We start from the raw sequence: 26,253 nt of genomic DNA on the forward strand, positions 1-26,253 counted from the left end.
GAATCCATCTGTGTTGGCCATGTGAAGAGATGGTGACTTGTCCAAGGTGTACACTACTTTCCGCCCGTGTGCATCTTGTGTTAGGCTCCAACACCCCCCGGGAACCCGAAAAGGGACAAACGGTAGAACATTGATGGATGGATGAAGGGCCATGCAGTCCGTCAATGTTGTGTGCCTGCAAGGGGATGTCACCTGACTTCACAGGACTTCATGTAGTTGTCACTATTGCACAATGTATGTAGGATTTGTTGAAAGGCGGAAAAAGTTCATCCCAAACGAAGTCGGATTGTGGACAAACACTTTGAGATATTGCCTTTTTGTAAAAACCGTGAGCGCCTCAGGGCTTTGGGAAACTTTCCGGTGTTCTCAGATTTTCAATAAACGGAAGAATGGCCGAGTTAGAGGAAGTAAGAAAATGTGAATTTTTATGTTTTTATGTTTTTTAGAGCCGACATTTAACATTGGAGTCAAAGAGAGTCGGAGCTGACTTTCTTGGCTTTGAGGGCCAACAGAAGCAAAATGAGACGCATGACCTCCATAAAAGTTAAATTTTTTGAGAGAGGACGTGTGTCAACGTTTTCACCAAAACGAAAAGCATGTTTTCGGTGCTTTTACCCTCGTGTAAATTAGAGTGTACGCCATCCGCTTTAATGGGAAAACCCTGATGGCTCTCACCTCCTTCCGATGGCCATCCAGCCAAAACCGACCATTGGACGTAACAACTTTTTAGCCAGGGTTAAAGAAGACAGTGTGTGGACAAAATGAGACGTTAAGCCCCGAGCTACATGAAAATAAGGCTGAGCCACAAGAAGAGGTAATCTTGTCTTTCTGGCGTTTGTCTCAAAGCAATCCTCCATTAAAAGGGTATGCAACCATTAAATTGGCTTATTTTTTTAATTTGTGAATAGCGTCACCATGGTAACACGAAATGTTCCCAACTAAAAGATCCACCGTCGGCACGAGCGAGACATTTCCGACGGTGTAACATATGTGAAGGTTTGTTGGCCGATCCGTCTCACATTAATCCTAAGAGAAATGTGCGTAACTATAATAATAAAGTTTTAAGTATGAGCAATAATAATATGGGCTGCTTGCATTGCAAGTGCCCATTCACCTGCTGCCTAGCAGCATGTGAATGGGCACTTGTATTGCAGCAGTACCATAATAAGTATAATGGTAAATGGTATAAGAAGCTGATTTCCATCTTTGACAGTGTTGATTAGTCTAATCAATAAGGTTTACTATTGCTCACAAACAAGCACATTGTGCCATTTATTAGCATGCATTCCAACAGCATTTTTATGCACTATTAGAGAGAAGAAGATATACAATGTTAAAAATATGCCTCTTTATGAAGATAAAACGCTAATCGAAACCAAAACCAGTTTGCAAATTTTGATCAGCATAAACGGACGGCGATGTCCATGTATTCCAATGTCGACTTCAGCTGGCCCTTTATAGTAATAAGAGAGTGGTGGAGCCGTACCACCACATCAACATGAACATTTAACTATATAATTGTTTTTATTTATTTATTTAGTTTCGAAAATAACTTTGTTTGTTAATCAGTCTGGAAATAAAAATTATAGAACAACCCCAACTCCAACCCTGACCCCAGCCTTACAATACTTAGAAATTAGAAATTAGAAATAAAAATGTTCACAGAAATTTAGGAAACATACAAATACAATACTAAAATAAAAAGGAATGGACAAGATATATGATGTGATATATTGTCACGATGTAGAGAGATATTTTGGGGTCCATCCATCCATTCATTTTCTACCGCTTGTCTCTTCGGGGTCGCTGGGGATGCTGGAGCCTATCTCAGAGCTGCATTTGGGCGGAAGGTGGGTTACACCCTGGACAAGTCGCCACCTCATCGCAGGTCCAACAAAGTCATTTAATAATAATAATAATGCACATAAATCTGTTGTGCACGTCTTCATATTTCCCTTCCCTTTAAGTCTATTAGATAGAGCAGACATAAAGATATGGGGAAAAATTGTGAATAGTACTTAAAATCAGTCAATATTCTCTTTGAGGTTTTTTGCTGTCATGTCTGAATGCGACAACACACTCTGAGCACAGTAATTACTCTCAGCATCTCTGCTACCTTTTGTCTCTTCCATTGTTCACCCTGTATTCTGGCTAAAATGTCGCCATCTTTTTCCTTTGCTTCCTCGCTGCTGTCCCTGGCTCGCTTTATTTCTTGGTGTCACAAGACCTACAAGGAGCTTAAGTCATCCCCTTTTTCACAGGTTTTAAAACATCGCTCAGTGTGTGTGCGTGTGTGTGTGTGTGTGTGTGTGTGTGTGTGTGTGTGTGTGTGTGCGTGTGTGTGTACGTGTTTGTGTGGGTGTGTGTGTGTGTGTGCGTGCGTGTTCTTGTGTCTTCAGAGGCAGCCATTTCAAGTACCATTGGACAAACTGCACTTTACTTCATACAGTTTTCATGGGCTGTCCAACTAAAATGTCTCAGGGTCCACATTTTCAGGAATTTAAAAACTCGTTTGTTTAAAATGTCTTTGCTCGGCTCTCTCATACTGTATAACTTGTACTGTACCTCACCAAATAACTACAGTACATGCAATACAAACACAAAGAATGGCTTATGCTGTGTCAAAGATCCTGAATAACTGAAGCACTGTGCTATTTAAAGGATTTACTGCAAAAAACATCAATTAAAGATTTTCAATATGGCATGAGCGCTCTGCTGTTTTCAAGGACCTACTGCAAAATCGTTAGTCAATTATCTTTTATAATACATGAGTACTTATCATTTTTGTTGATGTTGTTGTTGTTTGTTAAATACTGTAAAAATGCCTGTCTTATCAGTGGTCAGTGTATGTCAGTTCTATTCAACTGGTGGCCTGCGGGTCACATCCGGCCCGTCAAAGCGTTTCATTTGTCCACCTTAACATCACCCAAATAGACATGTTGAAACAATTAAAAACTAAGGTTGATCATGTATGCAGTACTCCCACTATACCCCAGGGGGTAACCGTGTCACAATGCCACAGTGAAGCAGCAGTGAATGAATAGAAGAAGACTACTCATTCAACCCTGGAAAAAAATTCTAAATGAATTGCAAAAAATTTACTTTCAGCATAAACTGGACAACAAAGTATGAATCTTCTGCCCCGAGCAAGTGCTCAAGTCATTGTTTCCTGGCGGACCTTTTAAGCGACGGACACATTGATTCAGACAAGGCAGCAGTAACAAAGGTAGAAATCCCAGCGTGTAAACTTCATCACCAAACTTGGTCAAACATTTGTAAGTAAATATCATTTGTGCATTAGGATATTTATTTTTGTTTGTTTTGAAATTCCTGACTTTCTGATATATTTTGTATTTGTGGTCGTGTTGCTATTTGTCTGAGAGTAATGCTAGTGGTGCTATATGTGACCAGTAGAGATAGGGTGAGAAGCTCTGCCATCCGGGAGGAACTCAAAGTAAAGCCGCTGCTCCTTCACATCGAGAGGAGCCAGATGAGGTGGTTCGGGCATCTGGTCAGGATGCCACCCGAACGCCTCCCTAGGGAGGTGTTTAGGGCACGTCCAACCGGTAGGAGGCCACGGGGAAGACCCAGGACACGTTGGGAAGACTATGTCTCCCGGCTGGCCTGGGAACGCCTCGGGATCCCCCGGGAAGAGCTAGACTAAGTGGCCGCGGAGAGGGAAGTCTGGGTTTCCCTGCTTAGGCTGTTGCCCCCGCGACCCGACCTCGGATAAGCGGAAGAAGATGGATGGATGGATGGTTTAGTGTGTGAATGTTGTGCAATTTCTGTATGTGTCAACATTTGTAGTTTATTATGAGACTATTAACACTAAATCTTCTATTTTTGTTTATGTTAGATACATAATGGACATCATTAATGTAAAAAACAATAGACGATATACTTTTATGTTTAATTTATGTTTATATTTTCAGTCTTACAAACTCAAATGAATGCAGAAGTATAAAGAAATAAAACTAAGGTGTAAAAATAATTCAAATTAAGGAACATCAACCCTCAACAAAACTTCTGGAGTGTATTTTTCTTCATACTGTTAACTAGCTGCACACGTTGGAAACAAGTAGCGAGGGCAAAATAATGAATTTATTGACAGTGCAGTGTGAAAGCTGATGTGTTTACTTTGCATGTAAGTAAACGCAGTCTCAAAGAAATACGTATAACTTGCGGAGGCAACATCCACATTTCAATGTCGGGCCCTTGAGCCCTTGGGCTCTTAAAACAGTGGCCCTCTTCATTATTTAGTTGAATAGACCAGCTGTATGTTTTGGGGTTTGTTTGTTTTTTGGTCAGTTGAAGTTAATTTCGAACATGTATACAATTTCAGTGTGATACATCACATATTTTATTTTTTCTTTAAAACGTGTTCGAAAAGGATTAGGAAGAAGCAGAGCTTATTTATTATTTTGTACATCATAGCAATTCCAGTGCGAATACATATTCACTTCCTGTTCTTCATCTGTACATAATATACATCAATTTATTCTGAATACAGAAGTTATTTCAATATCTAGATAAGTCAGTTATGATTCACATAATAAGATGAATAATAATTAAAGTTGGTATGGTATATATCATTTGAATAAGTTTAATACGTTTGTCATAATTATTCCTTGTACTTTGTAAACAATTGTAGTTTGAACAGTTTCTTAAAGTGAATAAAATTAGTGTTTTGTTTGATTTCTTTGCTAAATGTTTTGGTCATTGAATTTTCTTTTCATGATTGAAAAACAAAAAAAACAATTGGTTTATTTGAACTTTATTCTTGGAACACAAAAACTAAAATTGAAAAACATTGTTTTTCTTTTTCAGTGTCGAAGATCCATAACTACATTTAAGAAATGGTTTTATTTTCATTTTGTATTTCATATACCAATAATATGAAAATCATTAGTCAGCAGAAACTAAAAAAAATAAATTACCAAGTCAGATGGTATTTTTATGTTTCTGACACAGGAAATGGAAGTTGCAACCTAATGACAAGACGGCAAAGTGGCCTGTAGGAGAAATCAGTGTAGATTTTTATCCTACTTTTATATAAAATATTGATCCATTACCATCTGATTTTTCTGATGCAGGATACAACACCCACACTTTTTAGTTTACTTGCCAGTCCGCGGTCTCGTCTTTAAGTATCAGCTTCTGGTTCCGGTGTGGAAATATTAAACAAACATCAGTTTGTGGTCCGTTTTTTCCGTTACAGTTGACAGATTTTCAAGTATGTTCTAGACCAAAAATCACTTCATATTCTCTACTGCTCACTAGTGTTACCATATCTGAGTTACTGTGTAGAAATATGGGGAAATAATTACAAAAGTACACTTCATTCACTAACAGTGTTACAAAAAAGATCAGTTAGAATAATACATAATGTTGGATATAGAGAACATACAAACCCTTTATTTATTGAATCAAAGATACTGAAATTCCACGACATAGTGGAATTGCAAACAGCTAAGATTATACACAAAGCAAACTATAACCTGCTTCCCACGAATATACAACAATTCTTCTCAACAAAAGAAGAGAAATATAATCTTAGAGAAAAATGTAATTTAAAACATTTGTATGCACGTACAACACTTAAGACCTTCAGTATATCAGTATGTGGAATTAAATTATGGAATGGATTAAGCAAAGCAATCAAACAATGTACTAATATAGATAGATAGTACTTTATTGATTCCTTCAGGAGAGTTCCTTCAGGAAATATGATCCACTTCAAGAAACTCTTCAAACTGGAAGTGTTTACAAAGTACAAAAAAGAACTATGATAAACATTCTGATTTTACTCACCCATTCATTCTCAAAATAATCTTACTTATCTCATCGTATGGGATAAAACTTGCTTCACCAATTATTTATTTGTTTATTTATTTTTATCGTGATTATTATTACTTAAGGAGTATACATTGTGAATACATTGAGAACAGGAAGTGAACAAAAGTTTTAGCAAGTGTTATGTAAAGAAAAGGGGTAAGATTAAATAAGCTCTGCTTCTTCCTACTCCTTTTCGAACATGTTGAAAAGAGAAACTGGAATTTGTGATGCATCTTGTTGTATGCTTGCATGTTCGAAATAAACTCAAACTCAAACAGATTTTCATTTTTGTACATGAAATGGAAAATTTTATGAAAATACAACTGTTTCTTATATATATTTATTGTTCTTTGACACTAAAAAAATGTATGCTTTATTTTTCAATTTTAGTTTTTGTATTTCAAAATAAAATTTAAATGGACCAACCTTTTTTTGTTTTTCAATTGACTGGTTATTTTTTTTTCTATAATTATCCATCAATCAATCAATCACTGTTTATTTATATAGCCCTAAATCACAAATGTCTCAAAGGACTGAAATTATGAAATAAATAAGACATCTGCTTATGTCTTTTCAACACAAAAAAGTGGTTTTTCAATTGTATTTTTTGTATTTCAAAATAAAATTCAAATAAATGTTTTTTTGTTTTTCAATTCCTATTTATTAAAATAAATGTCAATGATAGTAACATACAATACACTAACTATCAGTGCTCTGTTGTTTTTAAGGACCTACTGCAAAAACGCTATAGTCAAAGGTCCCCTGTTAGACAGGAGCTGTTCTTTGCTCTTGTTTTTCCAGCAATTAGCAGCATCTCTCATCCTTGTTATCAGGTCAGCGCCTGTGGTTTGTTTGTTTAGCCTTTCCCTTTTGCATGGCCAAAGGCCAGCACCACCATAGGCACAAAATCCATGTCAAAGGCATCTTACCACAAGAAAGTTCAAAGGCCGCAACATGCTGCTGGGGCTCGGCCTGCCTTGCCTGTGATTAGAGCCTCGATAGTGGCTCGATAGTGACCCACAGGGGGAGTCCCTGTGGGTCTCCTCGTTATACTGGAGGGCCATCCAGCTCCATCCTCTAGGGGCGGTCAGCCTGAATTCCATCTTTTCATTCCAATAATTGGTAGTGCTAACCATTGTAAATTGAATTAACCGCCGTGTGTGTTGACAACGGCCGCGCGCCCGTCCCTCCAGCACCTATACCCGCCGTGTGCAGTGAAGGGGATAAACTTGTGGGAAGTGTTTCTCTCCTCGCCATCTGCCGTTGTAGACTAAAAGAGTTTGCTTTGGAGGAGCAGCAGAGCCTCGGAGCAAACGGGGGATAATTAGACTTTTGCAAAAAGAAACAAGGATTTGTGGGAGACGATTAGCGTGACCCCGTTATGATCAACGAAGCAACCTCTGATTGGTCAGAGGGCATTGTGGACAAGTCAGTTCAGGACAAAGTGATGGAGTGAAGCATTCACTTTCAAATGTTTATTTGGATTTTTTATGCTGTTCTCCGTCATTAGGAGTTGCATTTCATTTGGAATTAACAATGCTGATCTAATGAAGTGTCAGGGGGGAGGCCATCACTCGTCCTCTTTATGCGTTCATGCTTCCCGTCTGCATTTTGCGAGATGATGCATGACCAGGCGCCGGCTCATCGTGCAGCCATCTGCTCCCTGTCGCCTCTTTGGCCCCTGTCGTGGCTTCATCTCGTTTACCGTCGTCTTCCGTTCCAAACCTGCAGCTGAGGAGTATTTATATGTTCATGCTAGCACTGACAAGGTCCATCACTGTTTAGAAGCAGTTATCAGATTATTGATTCTTTTTTTATTGACAATAAAGACCAACACTGGTTTTTAAAATGTGTGTAAAAAATAAGACTACAAGCTTAGGGTGCTAAGATGAACTAAACTAGTAGTCGAAATAAACAAATCTAGCAGTAGAGTACAACTAGAGATGGGTACATGACGCCTCACTGAGTGTATGGCCAACACACTACCTGTATCGCTGCATGTGTTAGTGTTTCATAATGGTCATAGACCAAAATGGCACTACATACGACTACACTTTTCAACATAACATAAAGCTATCTTTTGAAAGGTATGCTTTTAAATATGTATCTTTAAAACAAGTCACCACAACTTCTTTTTTTATAGACACAGTCGAAAATAAACTTAATAAACAGTAAATAGATGCACCGGTCACAACATTAGGTACACCTTCGAAACGCTACAGAGCTGCATAACAAAAAGCTGCTTTTACCAGCATTTTTATCACTGCGTGTTACTATTATGTGAAAACAATACTTTATCCTACCTTATCCTGTGGTCCCTTAAGTTGTTAAAAATGTAATACTGACTGTAAAAAGAAAGGTTTATTTTCACATTGTTGAGTTCCCCAGTAGATTCAGAGACACTTCAGCTTGCTTAAAGGAAGTTGCTGTTTGTGTTGCCTAATGTTTGCTCTGTTTCTGTAGTTTGTGACAAACTGCGGTATACTGTATGTACCACTAGTGGTGTGGAAAATAATCACTTGATTAAAGTACACTGTTTTATTTTTCCTATATTCCTTTTTTTGTTACTGTTCAAACTGTGTGTAATGTTACAGTGTTTATTCAACAAAATATTGTAAAATAAAACCCCTGCCTTGTTTTTCATTAAGACTAAGACCTACTGCAATACCATATTTTAATGCTGGTCATTGTGGTGGTACTTGGAGAGCCAAGTTTTTTCTGAAGTGGTACATAGTGTAAAAAGTTTGAGAACCACTAATCTAGTTGGATTCAAGATTGCCATACTATATATAATTATTTGCCACAAATACACAAAATTATGAATTCAAGTTGAGGGCCACAAATATGGGCAAAGAGTTTGGGACCCCTGTTGTAAATGAATGAAACTCCAATAAAAATGAAATAACACAAACATGCCTCCTTGTGGCTGAGAACAGTCTCTTTTTAGGTAAGGTTGTAGTCGAAGTAATTAATAGTAGTTAGTAGATGAAAGTAAAGAAGTGTAACCATAGAACTCATGTACAAAACCCAAAACCAGTGAAGTTGGCACATTGTGTAATTTGTAAATAAAAACAGAATACAATGATTTGCAAAACCTTTTCAATGTATATTCAATTGAATAGACTGCAAAGACAAGATATTTAATGTTTGAAACTGAGAAACGTATTTTTTTTTGTGCAAATAATCATTAACTTAGAATTTAATGGCAGCAAGACATTGCAAAAAAGTTGGGACAGAGACATTTTTACCACTGTGTTACATGGCCTTTACTTTTATCAACATTCAGTAAAGGTTTGGGAACTGAGGAGACCAATTTTTGAAGTTTTTCAGGTGGAATTATTTCCCATTCTTGCTTGATGTACAGCTTAAGTTGTTCAACAGTCTGGGGTCTCCGTTATGGTATTTTAGGCTTCACAATGCGCCACACATTTTCAATAGGAGACCTGTCTGGACTACAGGCAGGCCAGTCTCGTACCCGCACTCTTTTACTCTGAAGCCACGCTGTTGTAACACGCGCCTTGGTATTGTTTTGCTGAAATAAGCAGGGGCGTCCATGAAAAAGACATTGCTTGGATGGCAACATATGTTGCTCCAAACCTGTATGTACCTTTCAGCATTAATGGTGCCTTCACAGATGTGTAAGTTACCCATGCCTTGGGCACTAATACACCCCCATACCATCACAGATGCTGGCTTTTGAACTTTGCGCCTATAACAATCCGAATAGTTCTTTTCCTCTTTATTCCGGAGGACACGACATGGACAGTTTCCAAAATCTATTTGAAATGCGGACTCGTCAGACCACAGAACACTTTTCCACTTTGCATCATCCATCCGTCCATCCATTTCCTACCGCTTGTCCCTTTTGGGGTCGCGGGGGGTGCTGGAGCATATCTCAGCTGCACGCGGTCCATCCTAAATTAGCCCGGGCCCAGAAACAACAACAACACCACCCAGAAACGCTGCCATTGTGATGATATTACGGACTGTAGATTGTGAATTCCCCAAATTCCTTGCAATAGCTCGTTGAGAAATGTTGTTCTTAAACTGTTTGACAATTTGCTCACACATTTGTTCACAAGGTGGTGACCCTCGCCCCATCCTTGTTTGTGAGTGACTGTGCATTTCATGGAAGCTGCTTTTATGACCAATCATGGCACCCACTTGTTCCCAATTAGCCTATTCACCTGTAGGATGTTTCAAATAAGTGTTTGATGAGCATTCCTCGACTTTCTCAGTCTTTTTGCCACTTGTGCCAGCTTTTTTGAAACAGGTTGCAGGTATCAAATTCCAAATGAGCCAATATTTGCAAAAAATAACAAAGTTTTCCAGTCCAAATGTCAAATATCTTGTCTTTGCAGTCTATTCAATTGAATATAGGTTGAAAAGGATTTGCAAATCATTGTGTTCTGTTTTTATTTACGCTTTACACAACGTGACAACTTCACTGGTTTTGGGTTTTGTACAAGTCATTATTACCTAATAATGTAATATATTCTCTGAATATGGATGGCGGCCCCGGGAACGACACCAGACCGGCTAGTTCAGTTAAAAAACCCGAAAGCGACTAACATTTTTTGCAGCTGATTCCTAAAAACACTAGACTGCAGTCACATAGATAACTAGCTCTAAATTTGATATAATTCTGCACTTTATATGATGGAAAAAAACTGTTACTTGACAACATTGCTTACTGACTTGTAATTAGCATATTGTACATGTATATTGCCCTTGTATTTTAAATTGTGTTTTATTACATAATTTTAATCTTGTCATGTATTTTTGATATTGTTGTATAATTCTAATTTTAGATGCTAAATGTACCATAAAATGACTACACATGGAAATTAGCATGGTGATAAATCTGGTGTAGCCATCTTTTTAATGTAACTGCACATTTCCTTTAAATAAAATAAACATAAACATAGGCTTTGCTTTGTAATTGCTCCTTAAAAATACCAGCGCATTCCTGTTATTTAGATAAGTCTTTTTTTCCCCGAATTTAGTAACGCTGACAAAATAAATAAACAAGGATTAAATGTCGACTGTCTTTAGAGGATACCGATTGTCAGGAATATACAAAATAAAAATACTCGTGAAGCGAAGTCTCCCACTCAGCTTTCTTGAAATATCGCCCTCAAATTAATTTAGTTTAGTTATAACCCTGCTATAGTGTATGTAAACTCACATTTACACATTAAGGCCAATTTTGGTGTTGCCAACCAACCTATCCCCAGAGAGAGAACATGTTGCAATGTAGCAGTAGTTGCAAATTGTTGCATGGAATCTGTGTGTGCAACAACAAAAATATAAAATACAATATAATTAGTACATATTCAAAGAAAAAACAGACAAGTAATGATGAATTGTTAAAGTAGTAAAAATACTAAAATATTAAAATTACATTAAATTAAAATGTACAATAAAATACCCATAATTAAAATAAAAATTCCTTTTTAAAAAGTATATTAAAATAAAATCAAGAAATTTTTAAATTATCAATATTGTCTTGATGGTCAGCTGAAATCCTGTGTGGGATGTAATTGTACTTCTTGGTGGCATCAGTTGTGTTGTTTGTGTTGTGGTTGCGTGGCGGCCTGCTCGCTGTGTTTTGTCACAACAATGAAGAAGTGTCTAGTCGCTTCTGTGAAAAGAATGGGGGTTGGGGGGTTGTGGTGGTTAGATGAAGATTGGAGGCGAAATAAAAAGCATGTTTGCGTGCATAAGTTGTACCACTGTGCTGATGATGCACTGCAGGACTGGTGAACATGCCAACGTGTGTGTGTCACGTCTGAATAGATCCTATCTAGCTTTAACCCAGTTGGGGAGTGTGCGGGCGTGTGTCTGTTTGTACGTGTGCATGTGTTTGTGTGTAAGTGTGTGTGCGTCCGTGCGTGCGTGCAACCCATGTATAGTCAAACCCATTTAAGTCTGTCCTGTTTATGCCGACAGCCCATTGACCAACTCTCCAAATCCCGGTACTCCATTTTCTTATTTCTAAAAAGTGTTAGTTTTTAAGTGGTCATCAACAAACACGCTTTTGTCAACTTCAAATTTGGGATCCAAGGGGATCATTTCGAAACCGCGTGAAACGACGACAGCAACATATCTTCTGTCACGTTACACCGCATTAAATGCTCACTCAATCGACGTTCTGCTCAGTGCAATATAAGTTTCAAAATAAAAGCATGGCAGTGTTAACCTGGATTCTATACCACAGAAAATAATCCAAAATATAGAAGTAAAAAACATACGACAACAGAAAAATCCAAATACAAGTACAGATGACGTAAAATATGTATGTAAATGTATAAAAAATGTTTTGGTTTCGATTTCAGTTATGTTGACAACTGATGATGTAAATGTCAGCCAATCCATCAATATACAGTGGGGCAAAAAAGTATTTAGTCAGCCACCGATTGTGCAAGTTCTCCCACTTAAAATGATGACAGAGGTCTGTAATTTTCATCATAGGTACACTTCAACTGTGAGAGACAGAATGTGAAAAGAAAATCCTGGAATTCACATTGTAGGAATTTTAAAGAATTTATTTGTAAATTATGGTGGAAAATAGGTATTTGGTCAATCATTCAAAGCTCTCACTGATGGAAGGAGGTTTTGGCTCAAAATCTCACGATACATGGCCCCATTCATTCTTTCCTTAACACGGATCAATCGTCCTGTCCCCTTAGCAGAAAAACAGCCCCAAAGCACAATGCAACTCAGTATTCTTCTTCCTCTAAACACGACGAGTTGAGTTTATACCAAAATGAATGATACATCAGAGGATTAGGAGAATGTCATGTGGTCAGATTAACCCAAAATAGAACTTTTTGGTATAAACTCAACTCGTCGTGTTTGGAGGAGGAAGAATACTGAGTTGCATCCCAAGAACACCATACCTACTGTGAAGCATGGGGCTAGAAACATCATGCTTTGGGGCTGTATTTCTGCTAAGGGGACAGGACGATTGATCCGTGTTAACTAGAGAATGAATGGGGCCATGTATCGTGAGATTTTGAGCCAAAACCTCCTTCCATCAGTGAGAGCTTTGAATGGTTGACCAAATACTTGTTTTCCACCATAATTTACAAATAAATTCTTTAAAATTCCTTCAATGTGAATTCCTGGATTTTTTTTTCACATTCTGTCTCTCACAGTTGAAGTGTATCTATGATGAAAATTACAGACCTCTGTTATCATTTTAAGTGGGAGAACTTGCACAATCGGGGGCTGACTAAATACTTTTTTGCCCCACTGTAAACGGTTTCTAATGTAGCGGTACTTGTTTTGGTTCTGTGCACTTAAATAATAATCATGGATTAGATCAGATGGTTTAGACACAGCTGCCCTGGGGTATAGACTGATGCATAATTGCTGATAATTCACGTCTAAGGTCTCTCCGACCTCCACCAAACATTCCTTCTCCTTCATACACCAGTGTGAGCAGCACTGGGTGAAAGGTGGGTGAATTGTTTTGTCCAAGGACACAATCGAAGTGACTAGGATGTTGGATTCCTACGGCCGCTTTACCATCTGAGCCAGGCCGCCCTGAACACAGCCTCTTTTTCCACGCAATCTCTGACTGTCAAGTGCAAAAGAGTACATTGTGACTTGAAAGTCAGCTAAAAATGATGCCTCCAGTGTGTGTGTGTGTGTGTGTGGCGTGTGTGTGCGTGTGTGTGTGTGTGTGTGTGCGGTGTGTGTGTGTGTGTGTGTGTGTGTGTGTGTGTGTGTGTGTGTGTGTGTGTGTGCGGTGTGTGTGTGTGTGTGTGTGTGTGTGTGTGTGTGTGTGTGTGTGTGTGTGTGTGTGTGTGTGTGTGTGTGTGTGTGTGTGTCTTTCAATCATAAAGCACGTGTCAAGTGTGCGCCAGCCCCAATTTGACTACGCCCACGCCTCCTCTCACCTGCTTTGGAGCTTCCTCTAATGGCGCCCACACACACGGACGCACACACTCCACAGGGCTGAGAGTGTTAGTCACCACAGCTGAAGTGTGTTGTGTGTTATCATCCAATCACAAACACCTGAACTGCCGCACACAAAAGGCTATACATTTCTGTTAAAACATGCCCCCGTATTATTTATCTTACAAATAAACCACATTGTGGCGCTGTAATTAAACCTCATAAAATGGATTGACTTGAAATTTCTTACATAGCCCAACAAAAAACTCAGGGTGTTTTGTTAAATGACTGCAACATGTGGTACACACCTTTTAGGAGTGTGTCAAATCTGAGCAAGCAAAGCAACACATTTTACTGACTTGGCAACCCATTTTCTAGCATGTCTTACCAAGTATTTTTACCACAACACACAGGGGCTGTCTCCAATATTACCTACACAGGACTATGTGACTGTGTCCATATTTATTGGTAAATTCTACTCTCCCCATGGCACTTTAATCACATTACTTTAATCCTGTCTTTTTGTTTTGAGAATGAATGTGAATCAGTCAAGTTCTTTTCAAAATAAATCTCCTCCTCAGTCAATTTGAGGATGTTTTGTAGGAAGGAAGCAAGCATGTTTCCCTTGTTTTACAAACCCTGTTTCCATATGAGTTGGGAAATTGTGTTAGATGTAGATATAAACGGAATACAATGATTTGCAAATCATTTTCAACCCATATTCAGTTGAATATGCTACAAAGAAAACATATTTGATGTTCAAACTGATAAACATTTTTTTTTTTTGCAAATAATCATTAACTTTAGAATTTGATGCAAACACGTGACAGAGAATTTGGGAAAGGTGGCAATAAATACTGATAAAGTTGAGGAATGCTCATCAAACACTTATATGGAACATCCCACTGGTGTGCAGGCTAATTGGGAACAGGTGGGTGCCATGATTGGGTATAAAAGCAGCTTCCATGAAATGCTAAGTAATTCACAAACAAGGATGGGGCGAGGGTCATCACTTTGTAAACAAATAATCGAAAAGTTTTAGAACAACATTTCTCAACGAGCTATTGCAAGGAATTTAGGGATTTTACCATCTACGGTCCGTAAAATCATCAAAAGGTTCAGAGAATCTGGAGAAATCACTGCATGTAAGCGATGATATTACGGACATTTGATCTCTCAGGCTGCACTGCATCATAAACCGACATCAGTGTGTAAAGGATATCACCACATGGCCTCAGGAACACTTCATAAAACCACTGTCAGTAACTACAGTCGGTCGATACATCTGTAAGTGCAAGTTAAAACTCTACAATGCAAAGCCAAACCCATTTATCATGAACACCCTGAAACGCCGCCGGCTTCACTGGGCCCGAGCTCCTCTGAGATGGACTGATGCAAAGTGGAAAAGTGTTCTGTAGTCTGACGAGTCCACATTTCAAATTATATTTGGAAACAGAGGATGTCGTGTTCTCCAGAACAAAGAGGAAAATAACCATTCGGATTGTTATAGGCGCAAAGTTCAAAAGCCAGCATCTGTGATGGTATGGGGGTGTATTAGTGCCCAAGGCATGGGTAACTTACACATCTGTGAAGGCACTATTAATGCTGAAAGGTACATACAGGTTTTGGAGCAACATATGTTGTCATCCAAGACAATGCCAAGCCACGCGTTACAACAGCGTGGCCTCGCAGTAAAAGAGTGTGGGTACTTTCTTGGCCCCCCTGCAGTCCAGACCTGTCTCCCATCAAAAATGTGTGGCGCATTATGAATCGTAAAATACGACAGCGGAGACCCCGGACTGTTGAACGACTGAAGCTCTACATAAAACAAGAATGGGAAAGAATTCCACTTTCAAAGCTTCAACAATTAGTTTTCTCAGTTCCCAAACATTTATTGAGTGTTGTTAAAAGAAAAGGTGATGTAACACAGTTGTGAACATGCCCTTTCCCAACTACTTTGGCACATATGGTAGCCATGAAATTTTAAGTTAATTATTATTTGCAAAAAAAATAAAGTTTATGAATTTGAACATCAAATATCTTGTCGTTGTAGCATATTCAACTGAATATGGGTTGAAAAGGATTTGCAAATCATTTTATTCCGTTTATATTTACATCTAAGACCATTTTCCAACTCATATGGAAACGGGGTTTGTACATGAGACGATTTTTTACTTGGGATGCTGCAGATTTGTTTGTGTGTGCGTGTGTGTGCGTTTGTATGCATGCGTGTGTGTATGTGTGCACACGCCCGAAGCGAGACAGTAAAACAAGATTGTCAATAAATCATCCCCACTAAGGAAAATAGTTAGCCACTGCAGTCCTTTCTCCCCTCACACACATACAAGCACACACACACAAACACACGCACACATACACACACTCATGCACACACTGTGGTTGTAAATCCAAAGTGTAACAGCAGCAAACGCACAGGGACGAAGGCCAAGATGTGAGTCGAGTTCCCCTCACACCTTAAGTGATAGGCAAGTTTCAGTTCATCAAACCAATATGGCACCTTGTTGAATTAAGTGACAGCCCACATGATTACGGGGATTTATTGTTTGATTGGCATGTAATACTGTAGGTTTAATCTTTAAACATTCATAGGCGTTATGTTATTTAGTAAGCCGGCGGAGCCTCATGAGGCTCGATCACCCCTCACTGGATATTTGGGACAATCATGGATTCGAAGGAAGTCATTGATGGAAAAGGCACAAGAACAATGATGAAACGCAGAAAAGTGTGATGGAGTTTTTGACATAACATTAGCAGTTTTCCTATGTTCTGGGAATACTTCTTTAAGAATGACAAATTACAAATATTTTTAAATCTATGAAGCTCTTCATCAATGAGTGACATGTTCCTGTCTACATAGTCACATATTATGTGAACACTGCTGCACTATGTGTAGTATTTCAATATTGTCTACTTTAAAAAAAATAAAATAAAAAAAATACTGTTTATATTATCTACTATTGTTTTTCTAATTTTATTATCAACTTAAATTTTTGGTGTTTGTTTTGCAGAATTAGGGCCGATTTTTACCAAAAAAATATTTAAATCCTTTACTACATAATTTCTGTTGTACAAATATCTATTATCTTTGTTTATATAGCTTGAATTTTTTAGTTGTTTTTTTTAGAACTAATGTTAAGTGTGTCCGAAGTACTTTTTGTGTTATTTTTTTAATTTTGTTTACAATTAACTATCGTATTCCTGTTTATATCTTTACATAATCCACATCAATTTGTTTTTATATTTTTTGTACCACTCTTCAGAATATTTTCTCGCTAATTTTTAAAAGCATTAGATACAAATTATTTTCTTTCTTGCAAGCATTTTTTTGGTTTGTTAATTGACTTTTTTGGGGCCATTGCCTCCAATTTTGATTATTTTACAGTTGTCATCCTTTAGACCATGGGGGTCAAACTCTGGCCCGCGGGCAAAATTTGGCCCGCCGTGTAATTTCACTTGGCCCTTGAGGCATCATCAAATTAACATTAGAGAATGCTGTAACACCGCATTCACCGCTAACACTCTTACTTGCCAACCCTCTCGATTTTCCCGGGAGACACCGGATGTTCAGTGCCCCTCCCGAATTTCATCCTGGACAACAATATTTGGGGTGGGCTTTAAAGGCACTGCCTTTGGCGTTCTCTACAACCTGTCTCCACGTCTGCTTTTCCTCTATACAAACAGCGTGCCGACCCAGTCACATAATATATGCGGCTTATACACACACACAAAAGTGAATGCAAGGCATACTTGGTCAACAGCCATACAGGTCACACTGAGGGTGGCCGTATAAATAACTTTAACACTGTTACAAATTTGCGCCACACTGTGATTCCACACCAAACAAGAATGACACATTTCGGGAGAACATCCGCACCGTAACACAACAGAACAAATACCCAGAACGCCTTGCAGCACTAACTCTTCCGGGGCGCTACAATATACACCCCCCGCTATCACATAAACCCCATCCACCTCAACCCCACCGCCGAAAAGAGGCATTCAATTTGTATTTAAATTTGATTTGATATGTAATTGATATTTTTTAATTATTATTACTATTTTAAACTCGATTTTGCATGTCACTATAAAGTTATATAAGCCTTGCTTGTTCAATATTCAATGCAAAACTTGTTTGGGTCCCTATTAAAAAGGTTAATTTGTTCAACCTGGGCCCGCGGCTTTGTTAGGTTTTAAATTTTGGCCCACTCTGTATTTGAGTTTGACACCCCTGCTTTAGACTAATCAGTATATTCATAAATGAGTTGAATGAATTACTCACATCATCTTAGTACACTTCATGCCATTTTTGTTAGTTGAGGTCTTTTCTCAAAGCATTCTAGGCTTCCCTTGACCTTTTCCTAATAAATATCTCTGTTGGGTCTTGTACTACAATAGTACATTGGTTCTCATTAACAGAAACTAAATGGAGATGATTACTCACATCAGTCATCAAAATACCACCTCTAGTAAGATTCTTTCATCTCTACAGCTGTGAAAGCCAATTAGATATTGTTAACTTTTAATTGTGGAAGCCGTTTATGTCGACGCCCCTCGGACTGGCAGACTGACGTCAACATTAGCAGTTGTTTTCATTCATTTGTGGATATTTTAATGTTAATTATTGTGTTTTCATACAGCAACTGTTACACACCCACATATATTTCTTATGATAGCTAACAATCAAAAAAACAATTCAATCTTTGCATTTTGTTCTTCGCTGTGATTGAATTCAGGTTAATACTGCCATGCTTTTACAAAACCCAAAACCAGTGAAGTTGGCACGTTGTGTAAATTGTAAATAAAAACAGAATACAATTATTCGCAAATCCTTTTCAACCTATATATAATTGAATACACTGCAAAGACAAGATGTTTAATGTTCAAACTGGTAAAAGTTGTTATTTTTTGGCAAATATTAGCTCATTTGGAATGTGATGCCCGCAAAATGTTTCCAAAAATCTGGCACAAGTGACCAAAAATACTGAGAAAGTTGAGGACTGATCATCAAACACTTATTTGAAACATCCCACAGGTGAACAGGCTAATTGGGAACAGCTTCCATGAAATGCTCAGTCATTCACAAACAAGGATGGGGCGAGGGTAACCACTTTGTGAACAAACGAGTGAGCAAATTGTCGAACAGTTTAAGAACAACATTTCTCAATAGGCTATTGCAAGGAATTTAGGGATTTCACCACCTACAGTCCGTAATATCATCAAAAGGTTCAGAGAATCTGGAGAAATCACTGCACGTAAGCGGCAAGGGCGGAAACCAACATTGAATGCCCGTGACCGTCGATCCCTCAAGCGGTACTGCATCAAAAAGCGTCATCAGTTTGTAAAGGATATCACCACATGGGCTCAGGAACACTTCAGAAAACCACTGTCAGTAACTACAGTTTGTAGCTACATCTGTAAGTGCAAGTTAAAACTCTACTACCGAGCTAATTTGAGATGGACTGGAGCTAATTTGAGATGGACTGATGCGAAGTGAAAAAGTGTTCTTTGGTCTGATGAGTCCACATTTGAAATTGTTTTCGGAAACTGTGGACGTTGTGTCATCTGGACCAAAGAGGAAAAGAGCCATCCGGACTGTTATGGACGCAAAATTCAAAAGCTAGCATCTGTGATGATATGGGGGTGTTGTAGTGGCCAAGGCATGGGTAACTTACACATCTGTGAAGGCACCATTAATACTGAAAGGTACATTCAGGTTTTGGAGCAACATATGTTGCCATCCAAGCAATGTCTTTTTCATGGAAGCCCCTGCTTATTTCAGCAATTCTGCATGTGTGACAACAGCGTGGCTTCATAGTAAAAGAGTACGAGTACTAGACTGGACTGCCTGTTGTCCAGACCTGTCTCCCATTTGAAATGTGTGGCACGATAATGAAGGGTAAAGTAGCACAAAGGAAACCCCAGACTGTTAAACAACCTAAGCTGTACATCAAGCAAGAAAAGGAAAGGCCATGTATCACGGTGGTAGACATGCCCCTGTGCCAACTTTTTTGCAATGTGTTGCTGCCATTAATTTCTAAGTTAATGATTATTTGCAAAAAAAAAATACTTTTCTCAGTTCGAACATTAAATATATTGTCTTTGCAGTCTATTCAATTGACCATAAATTGAAAAGGATTGGCAAATCCTTGTATTAAGTTCTTATTTATGATTTACACAACTTGCCAACTTCGCTGGTTTTGGTTTTTTTATTTTGAAGTTCACTTTGCACTGAAATGGAGATCATGTGTGCTTTAATGCTGTGAAAATACAGTTGTTTGATGTTGCTATTGTCATTTCAATCTGCTTAGCAATAATGATGAAGTAAACAACACTGCAAGACGTGTTGACATAAACGGACCCATTCTCATAGAAATGATCCCTTTGGGTCTCAAATATTGTGTCGACAAAAGCGGTTCAACATTCATGCTGGTGGTGGGCACATTTTAGTAATAGGAAGAACACTTTGCACTTCTGACACCACTGCCTCCAACAACATGGTGAGGATGTTGCTCAGCCTGTAGGCAAGTTTCATTACGGCCTTAACAAGCTCCAATTCCCTCCGACAAGTGGCAGGAGGAGCTGAAAAAGCTAAAAAAAAAATAAAAAATGTCTTCTCTCGTGCAGGAAAATCATCGAGGTGAAGATTATCGACGACGAGGAGTACGAGAAGAACAAGGCCTTCACCATCGAGCTGGGCGAGCCTTTGCTCTTGGAGATCGGACAGAAGCATGGTGTGTATGTGTGTGTGTGTGTGTGTGTGCGCGCGCGCGTGCGTGCGTGCGTGCGTGCCAATTACATCAATTACACTTTCACATAAATTACATAAATTTTTTGTCAGAAATATTCATGCATTGTTCACGGAAAAAGGAAAAAAATGTACAAAAATGAATAACATTGTAAACCCCTATATTAAAAATATCTGATAAAGGTTAGATTTGTTTAATGGGAAAAATGTGAAAATGTTTGTATTATGTGCAAATAATACCTAATGATTGCTATCGCTGTTATTGTTTATATATTGTTAGACAGTATATTATTTTTAGTTTTATATTATGCTGTATTTGTGTACTCTATGTACTGTATGTACCATATCAATACCAAACAATATATTTGTTTGAATATTTTTATTGCAACAGAACATAGTATAGTTTTTTTGTGATTTATTTACGGCTTAAATAATCATACATTATGAATCAATCAATCAATCAATGTTTACTTATATAGCCCTAAATCACTAGTGTCTCAAAGGGCTGCACAAACCATAACACAAGCCACTACGACATCCTCGGTAGACCCACATAAGGGCAAGGAAAACTCACACCCAGTGGGACGTCGGTGACAATGATGACTATGAGAACCTTGGAGAGGACCAAATATATGGGCAATCCCCCCTCCTCTAGGGGACCGAAACCAATGGATGTCGAGCGGGTCTAACATGATACTGTGAAAGTTCAATCCATAATGGATCCAACGCAGCCGCGAGAGTCCAGTCCAAAGCGGATCCAACACAGCATTATATACGTATATTACACTTGTAGTGCTCTTGCAAACATACATTAAAAACAACATCAAATATATTTTGCATTTATCGTATGTAAAAAGTAATTTCAAATGTGTTATTTGTTGTGCATGTCAAAAATAATTGAAAATAATATGAAAAATTATCTGTAATATATACATCAAAATATGTCCCCAGAGTTGCAGATTAATTTATAGCAGTTGTTGTTGGTGACTCCATGTTCTTACCACCATATTTAAGCACCATGTGTATTTCTCCTAGGAGACTCTAACGAGAACAAACCTGTAGTTGGAGCGGAGGAGGAGGAAGTGGCCAAGATGGGCTGTCCCAGTCTTGGCGAGAACACACACCTGGAAGTCATCATCGAGGAGTCTTACGAGTTTAAGGTATCACCATCAAAGTTTATTTATACAACCCTAAATCATGAGGGTCTCAAAGGGCTGCACAAGCCAAAACGACATCCTCGACTCAGATCCCACATCAACGTACACCTGAATGCTGGTGGTCTTCAGCAAAGACCGACCACTTGGCTGTATTTAGAGGGCAACTGCAGTTTTTTGGAATATTGCCTATTATAAACAACAATTATGTGAGTTAACTTTCTTTTGTTCATGCAAAAACTTGTAAATAAAAATCAGCTAACAACGGAGTCAATAAGAGTCGCTCTATTCTGTTTATAAAGCGCTCTAAAAACGTGCAAAAAACCCGATCAAAGTGTTATAGACATACTGTAAGTTTATGTCACGTAGTGACAAGCACATTCATAATAACATGTAATATTTTTGTATTTTGGTCATTTTAAACTTACGGCAGCACATTATTTTCAAAGACGTATCACAAGGTTCGCTATTTTCTTTAGCAACAACACTACTAATCATGAGGGACAACAGACATAATGAAATAATCAATTACTGTACAATGTCTGCTGTCACTGGGATGCCGATTGATGTGATGATCATATCTTCCCGATTGGATTAAGAATTAATCATAATCCACATGAAGAGTTAAGAAAAAACTGCGATGAGGTGGCGACTTGTCCAGGGTGTACCCCGCCTTCCGCCCGATTGTAGCTGAGATAGGCGCCAGCGCCCCCCGCGACTCCGAAAGGGAATAAGCGGTAGAAAATGGATGGATGGATGGGAGTTAAGAAAAAAAGTCCATTTGTGTCTTTCTGGCCATCTTCGGGTATAAATTGAATGTCACATGACCAACTTCTCAGTTTAGACCGCAACCGTCCATTATCCAGGTGAGAGGCATTATTTATAATCTAGAAATGTGTATGTCAACACTGCAGCTGCACAAGCTAGTTAGCTCTCTGTTACCATCCATCTATCCATTTTCTCCCGCTTATCCCCTTTTTTGGGGTCGCGGGGCGCGCAGGCGCCTATCTCAGCTACAATCTGTCGGAATGGGGTTTACACCCTGGACAAGTCACCACCTACACGGCGCAACTAAAACTAGTTTGTCTGTGTTAACACCTATAATACCAGTGTTCCAAATACTTGGTTAAATTTAAATGGCACAGGATGTAAATACAGTATTGTTGGTGGTTTATGGAAGTATTTTTAAAGTGATTTTAAATGGAAAAATTGATTACTCCTATTATCACCTTTGCTCACTACCTAGAACAAGCTGAATATTACAAATTAGAATGCAAAATAATAAAATAAAAATGCATGTGTTCTTGTCTCACATAAGGATTGTGAATGCTTGGCACAATTAAAAAAAAAGGGCAGGTCTGCTTTAAAGTATTTTTTGGTGTGATTTTGCCCATCATCCACAATCCTTATGTGAGACAAGAACACAAATTTCTCTTTTATGTGCGTGAACAACTGCTAGTGAGAGGCAGTTAACATTGCAGGTAATTGGGATTAATCTATTCTTTGTCTATTAAGCCTCTAAAAACATCCAAAAACCACCAACAATGCACCATTTACATGCTGTGACCGGCATATAAACCAAGCTTTTTTGACTATGTTATTTTAAACCCTAACACTGAAGAACTACTTTTTTGGCATTGTGACACATCGCTTTGGTTGGAGTCACTCTGACTACGAGCGAGTAGCCAGCTAATATCTACTAGCTAGTTTGAGCTGCTAATAATGTTGGTTAAGATCCGCTATAAAATAAAGAAGAAGGAGCTTGAGCTCTTCTGCTGTTGCTGTATTGCTTTTGACTTTGAAAAAGCTAATGCTGGATTACAAATCATGCATCTCACCTGTATAATAAAAAGTTGTGGCACGGGACTTTGTAAGTCACGGTTTGAATATGTTCTTATTGGAAATGTTTAGCAATAGTGCTACATGATAACGCTCTAAGGCTGTCACAAATTATGCCATTATCAGTCGTAACAAACACGGAAAGTGCTCTCTTTGTTGTTGTTGATGGAAGTCGTGTTCCAGCCCACCCACAGCTCTTTATTTTATTTAGGTTTTCGTTTTTTACATCAGAGCAGGTAAACATAAGATGATAAGTAATCAAAGTAAGGCACTTTGACTAAGACGATAACACAATTAACTGACATGTTAGGGAACGTATAAATATGAGACGAAAATGTTGGCAGAATCAAAATCTAATCATATTTCATTTTTGTCTTGTCGATGGGTGGGACAAGTTCAGAATATGTCCAATCACAGCTCTTTAATGGTGTTCATTGAAAAAGAGGTGTGGGTTTGTTATGAAAGAGAGCCAATTGATTTTCCTTGTGAGATGAGGAAGTCACCACTAAAACTAAAATGGGTGGATTAAACATGTTCCACATTGTAATATGTGCACATATGCGAGAAAGTGAAGAGGACACATTTCATTTTTACTGCTATGATGCCATCAGCAGGCGAGTCATCGGTCGTGACATCTACACAACTGTTAGTTAAATCTATTGTTTGCTGCTTCCTGTGTTAAGCCAAAAATGGTGGTGCGGCGGCGTGTACCACTTATGGACTTCGTCTGAAAGAGCTGGCCATTACTATGGTGTTAATGAGATTGTAAAGGACTGTTTTTTATCTATTGTTGGTGTGCTAAAAACTTTTACTCGTTTAGAAAGTACATACAAGATTAACTATTATTTGTTTATGCACATAAATATAAATAAAGTGCTTGGATGTATTTATTAAAGGCCTACTGAAACCCACTACTACCCACCACGCAGTCTGATAGTTTATATATCAATGATGAAATATTAACATTGCAACACATGCCAATACGGCCGGTTTAGTTTACTAAATTGCAATTTTAAATTTCCCGCGGTATTTCTTGTTGAAAACGTCGCGGAATGATGACGCGTGTGCGTGACGTCACGGACTGTCAGGAAATATTAGCGCAGCATCACTTACGGCTAAAAGTCGTCTCTTTTCATCGCGCAATTACACAGTATTCTGGACATTTGTGTTGCTGAATCTTTTGCACTTTGTTCAATTAATAATGGAGAAGTTAAAGTAGAAAGATGGAGTTGGGAAGCTTTAGCCTTTAGCCACACAAACACAAGGTGATTCCTTGTTTAAAATTCCAGGATGTGAAGCTTTACTATGGATCAGAGCGGTCAAGCGAATATGGTTCCCGACCACTTGTCAACCGGCAAGTTTCGGTGAGAAAAATGTGTTAAAAAGTCGCCTCTTACCGGAGATCTGTGGAGTATCTGCCGTGACTTCCCTCAGACACTGGCCACAAGGCACCCGTGGACACACACCTCCGACTATCAGGTACTATTTAATCTCACTAAAACACTAGCAACACAATAGAAAAATAAGGGATTTCCCAGAATTATCCTAGTAAATGTGTCTAAAAACATCTGAATTAGTCCCAATGCAATCGCCTTTTTTTTTTTTTACTTTATTTATTTATTTTATTTTTTTCTAGTCCTTCGCTATCAATTTCATCATCCATGAATCTTTCGTCCTCGCTCAAATTAATGAGGAAATTGTTGTTTTCTCGGTCCGAATAGCTCTTGCTGCTGGAGGCTCCGATTAAAAACAATGTAAGGATGTGAGGAGCCCTCACCCTTGTGACGTCATCGTCTGCGACTTCCTGTAAAGGCGAGGCTTTTTTATCAGCACCAAAAGTTGCGAACTTTATCATCGATGTTCTCTACTAAATCCTTTAAGCAAAAATATGGCAATATCGCGAAATGATCAAGTATGACACATAGAATGGACCTGCTATCCCCATTTAAATAAGAAAATCTCATTTCAGTAGGCCTTTAAATCAATGTTTTCTTGCCTGCCAAAAAGTCATTCTTTTTAATATTTTGATATTGACACATCTCATCTGTGCATAAATTACAAGATTACTCTTAAACATTTTACATATATGATAACAAAGTACATTCCGTGCTGTTTATGGGTTGAAGCACCTTTTTAAAAAGCTGAAATCAACTCCAAACGTCAACTTAGTGTTTACCAAAAAGTGACACATCGACACATCTCATCTGTGCATCCCTTAGGGGTATTATGCGCAGATGAGACGTGTCAATATCAAAATGTTACTTTAAATTCCTTTTGTCAACCAAAAATACATTGATTTTGACACTTTATTAATATTTATTATGTGCATGAACAAAGAACAGTTAACAATGTATGTAGCTTTTAAACGAGAAAGAGGTTTTAGCACATCAACATCGGTTTAATAACAAGTCATTTACAATCTCATTAAAACCATAGAGATGACCAACTCTTAAATTTTTTCGGACACAATAAAGGCTCAAATAATAACCACAAATTACCATGAATATGAGTGTTTTTCTTACACGTAGTAATCTGTTATGGACAGACAAAGCCCCAACAGTGCAGCTTTAACATGCGGTGTGCGCTCCTGCGGCGGGAATCAATTTTTTGGAAGGGCCCCTCCTTGAAAGAATGTAATGCCCCCCCCCCTGAAATGTTTTTCCATAGTGTTCGTTTCTCTGCGCTCTGAGAAGTCATTGCACCTAGGAAAGAAGTTTCGGTAATGCAAAAATGACAGTAAATATTACATGTTAT

The 26,253-nt window shown here is 38.3% G+C and overlaps 1 protein-coding gene across 5 annotated transcripts in view; it reads left to right on the forward strand.

Moving 5' to 3' along the window:
* Positions 1 to 26,253, forward strand: part of LOC133560400 (sodium/calcium exchanger 1-like) — a 157,966-nt gene that overhangs the window by 118,542 nt on the left and 13,171 nt on the right. For all 5 annotated transcript variants that reach the window (XM_061912872.1, XM_061912870.1, XM_061912869.1 and 2 more), the window contains 2 exons: positions 20,386 to 20,492; positions 21,542 to 21,666. In XM_061912872.1, coding sequence (XP_061768856.1) covers positions 20,386 to 20,492; positions 21,542 to 21,666 — 232 coding nt within the window. The remainder of the gene's footprint in view (positions 1 to 20,385; positions 20,493 to 21,541; positions 21,667 to 26,253) is intronic.

This window comes from Nerophis ophidion, linkage group LG10 (assembly GCF_033978795.1).
Source record: "Nerophis ophidion isolate RoL-2023_Sa linkage group LG10, RoL_Noph_v1.0, whole genome shotgun sequence".
Lineage (NCBI taxonomy): Eukaryota > Metazoa > Chordata > Actinopteri > Syngnathiformes > Syngnathidae > Nerophis > Nerophis ophidion.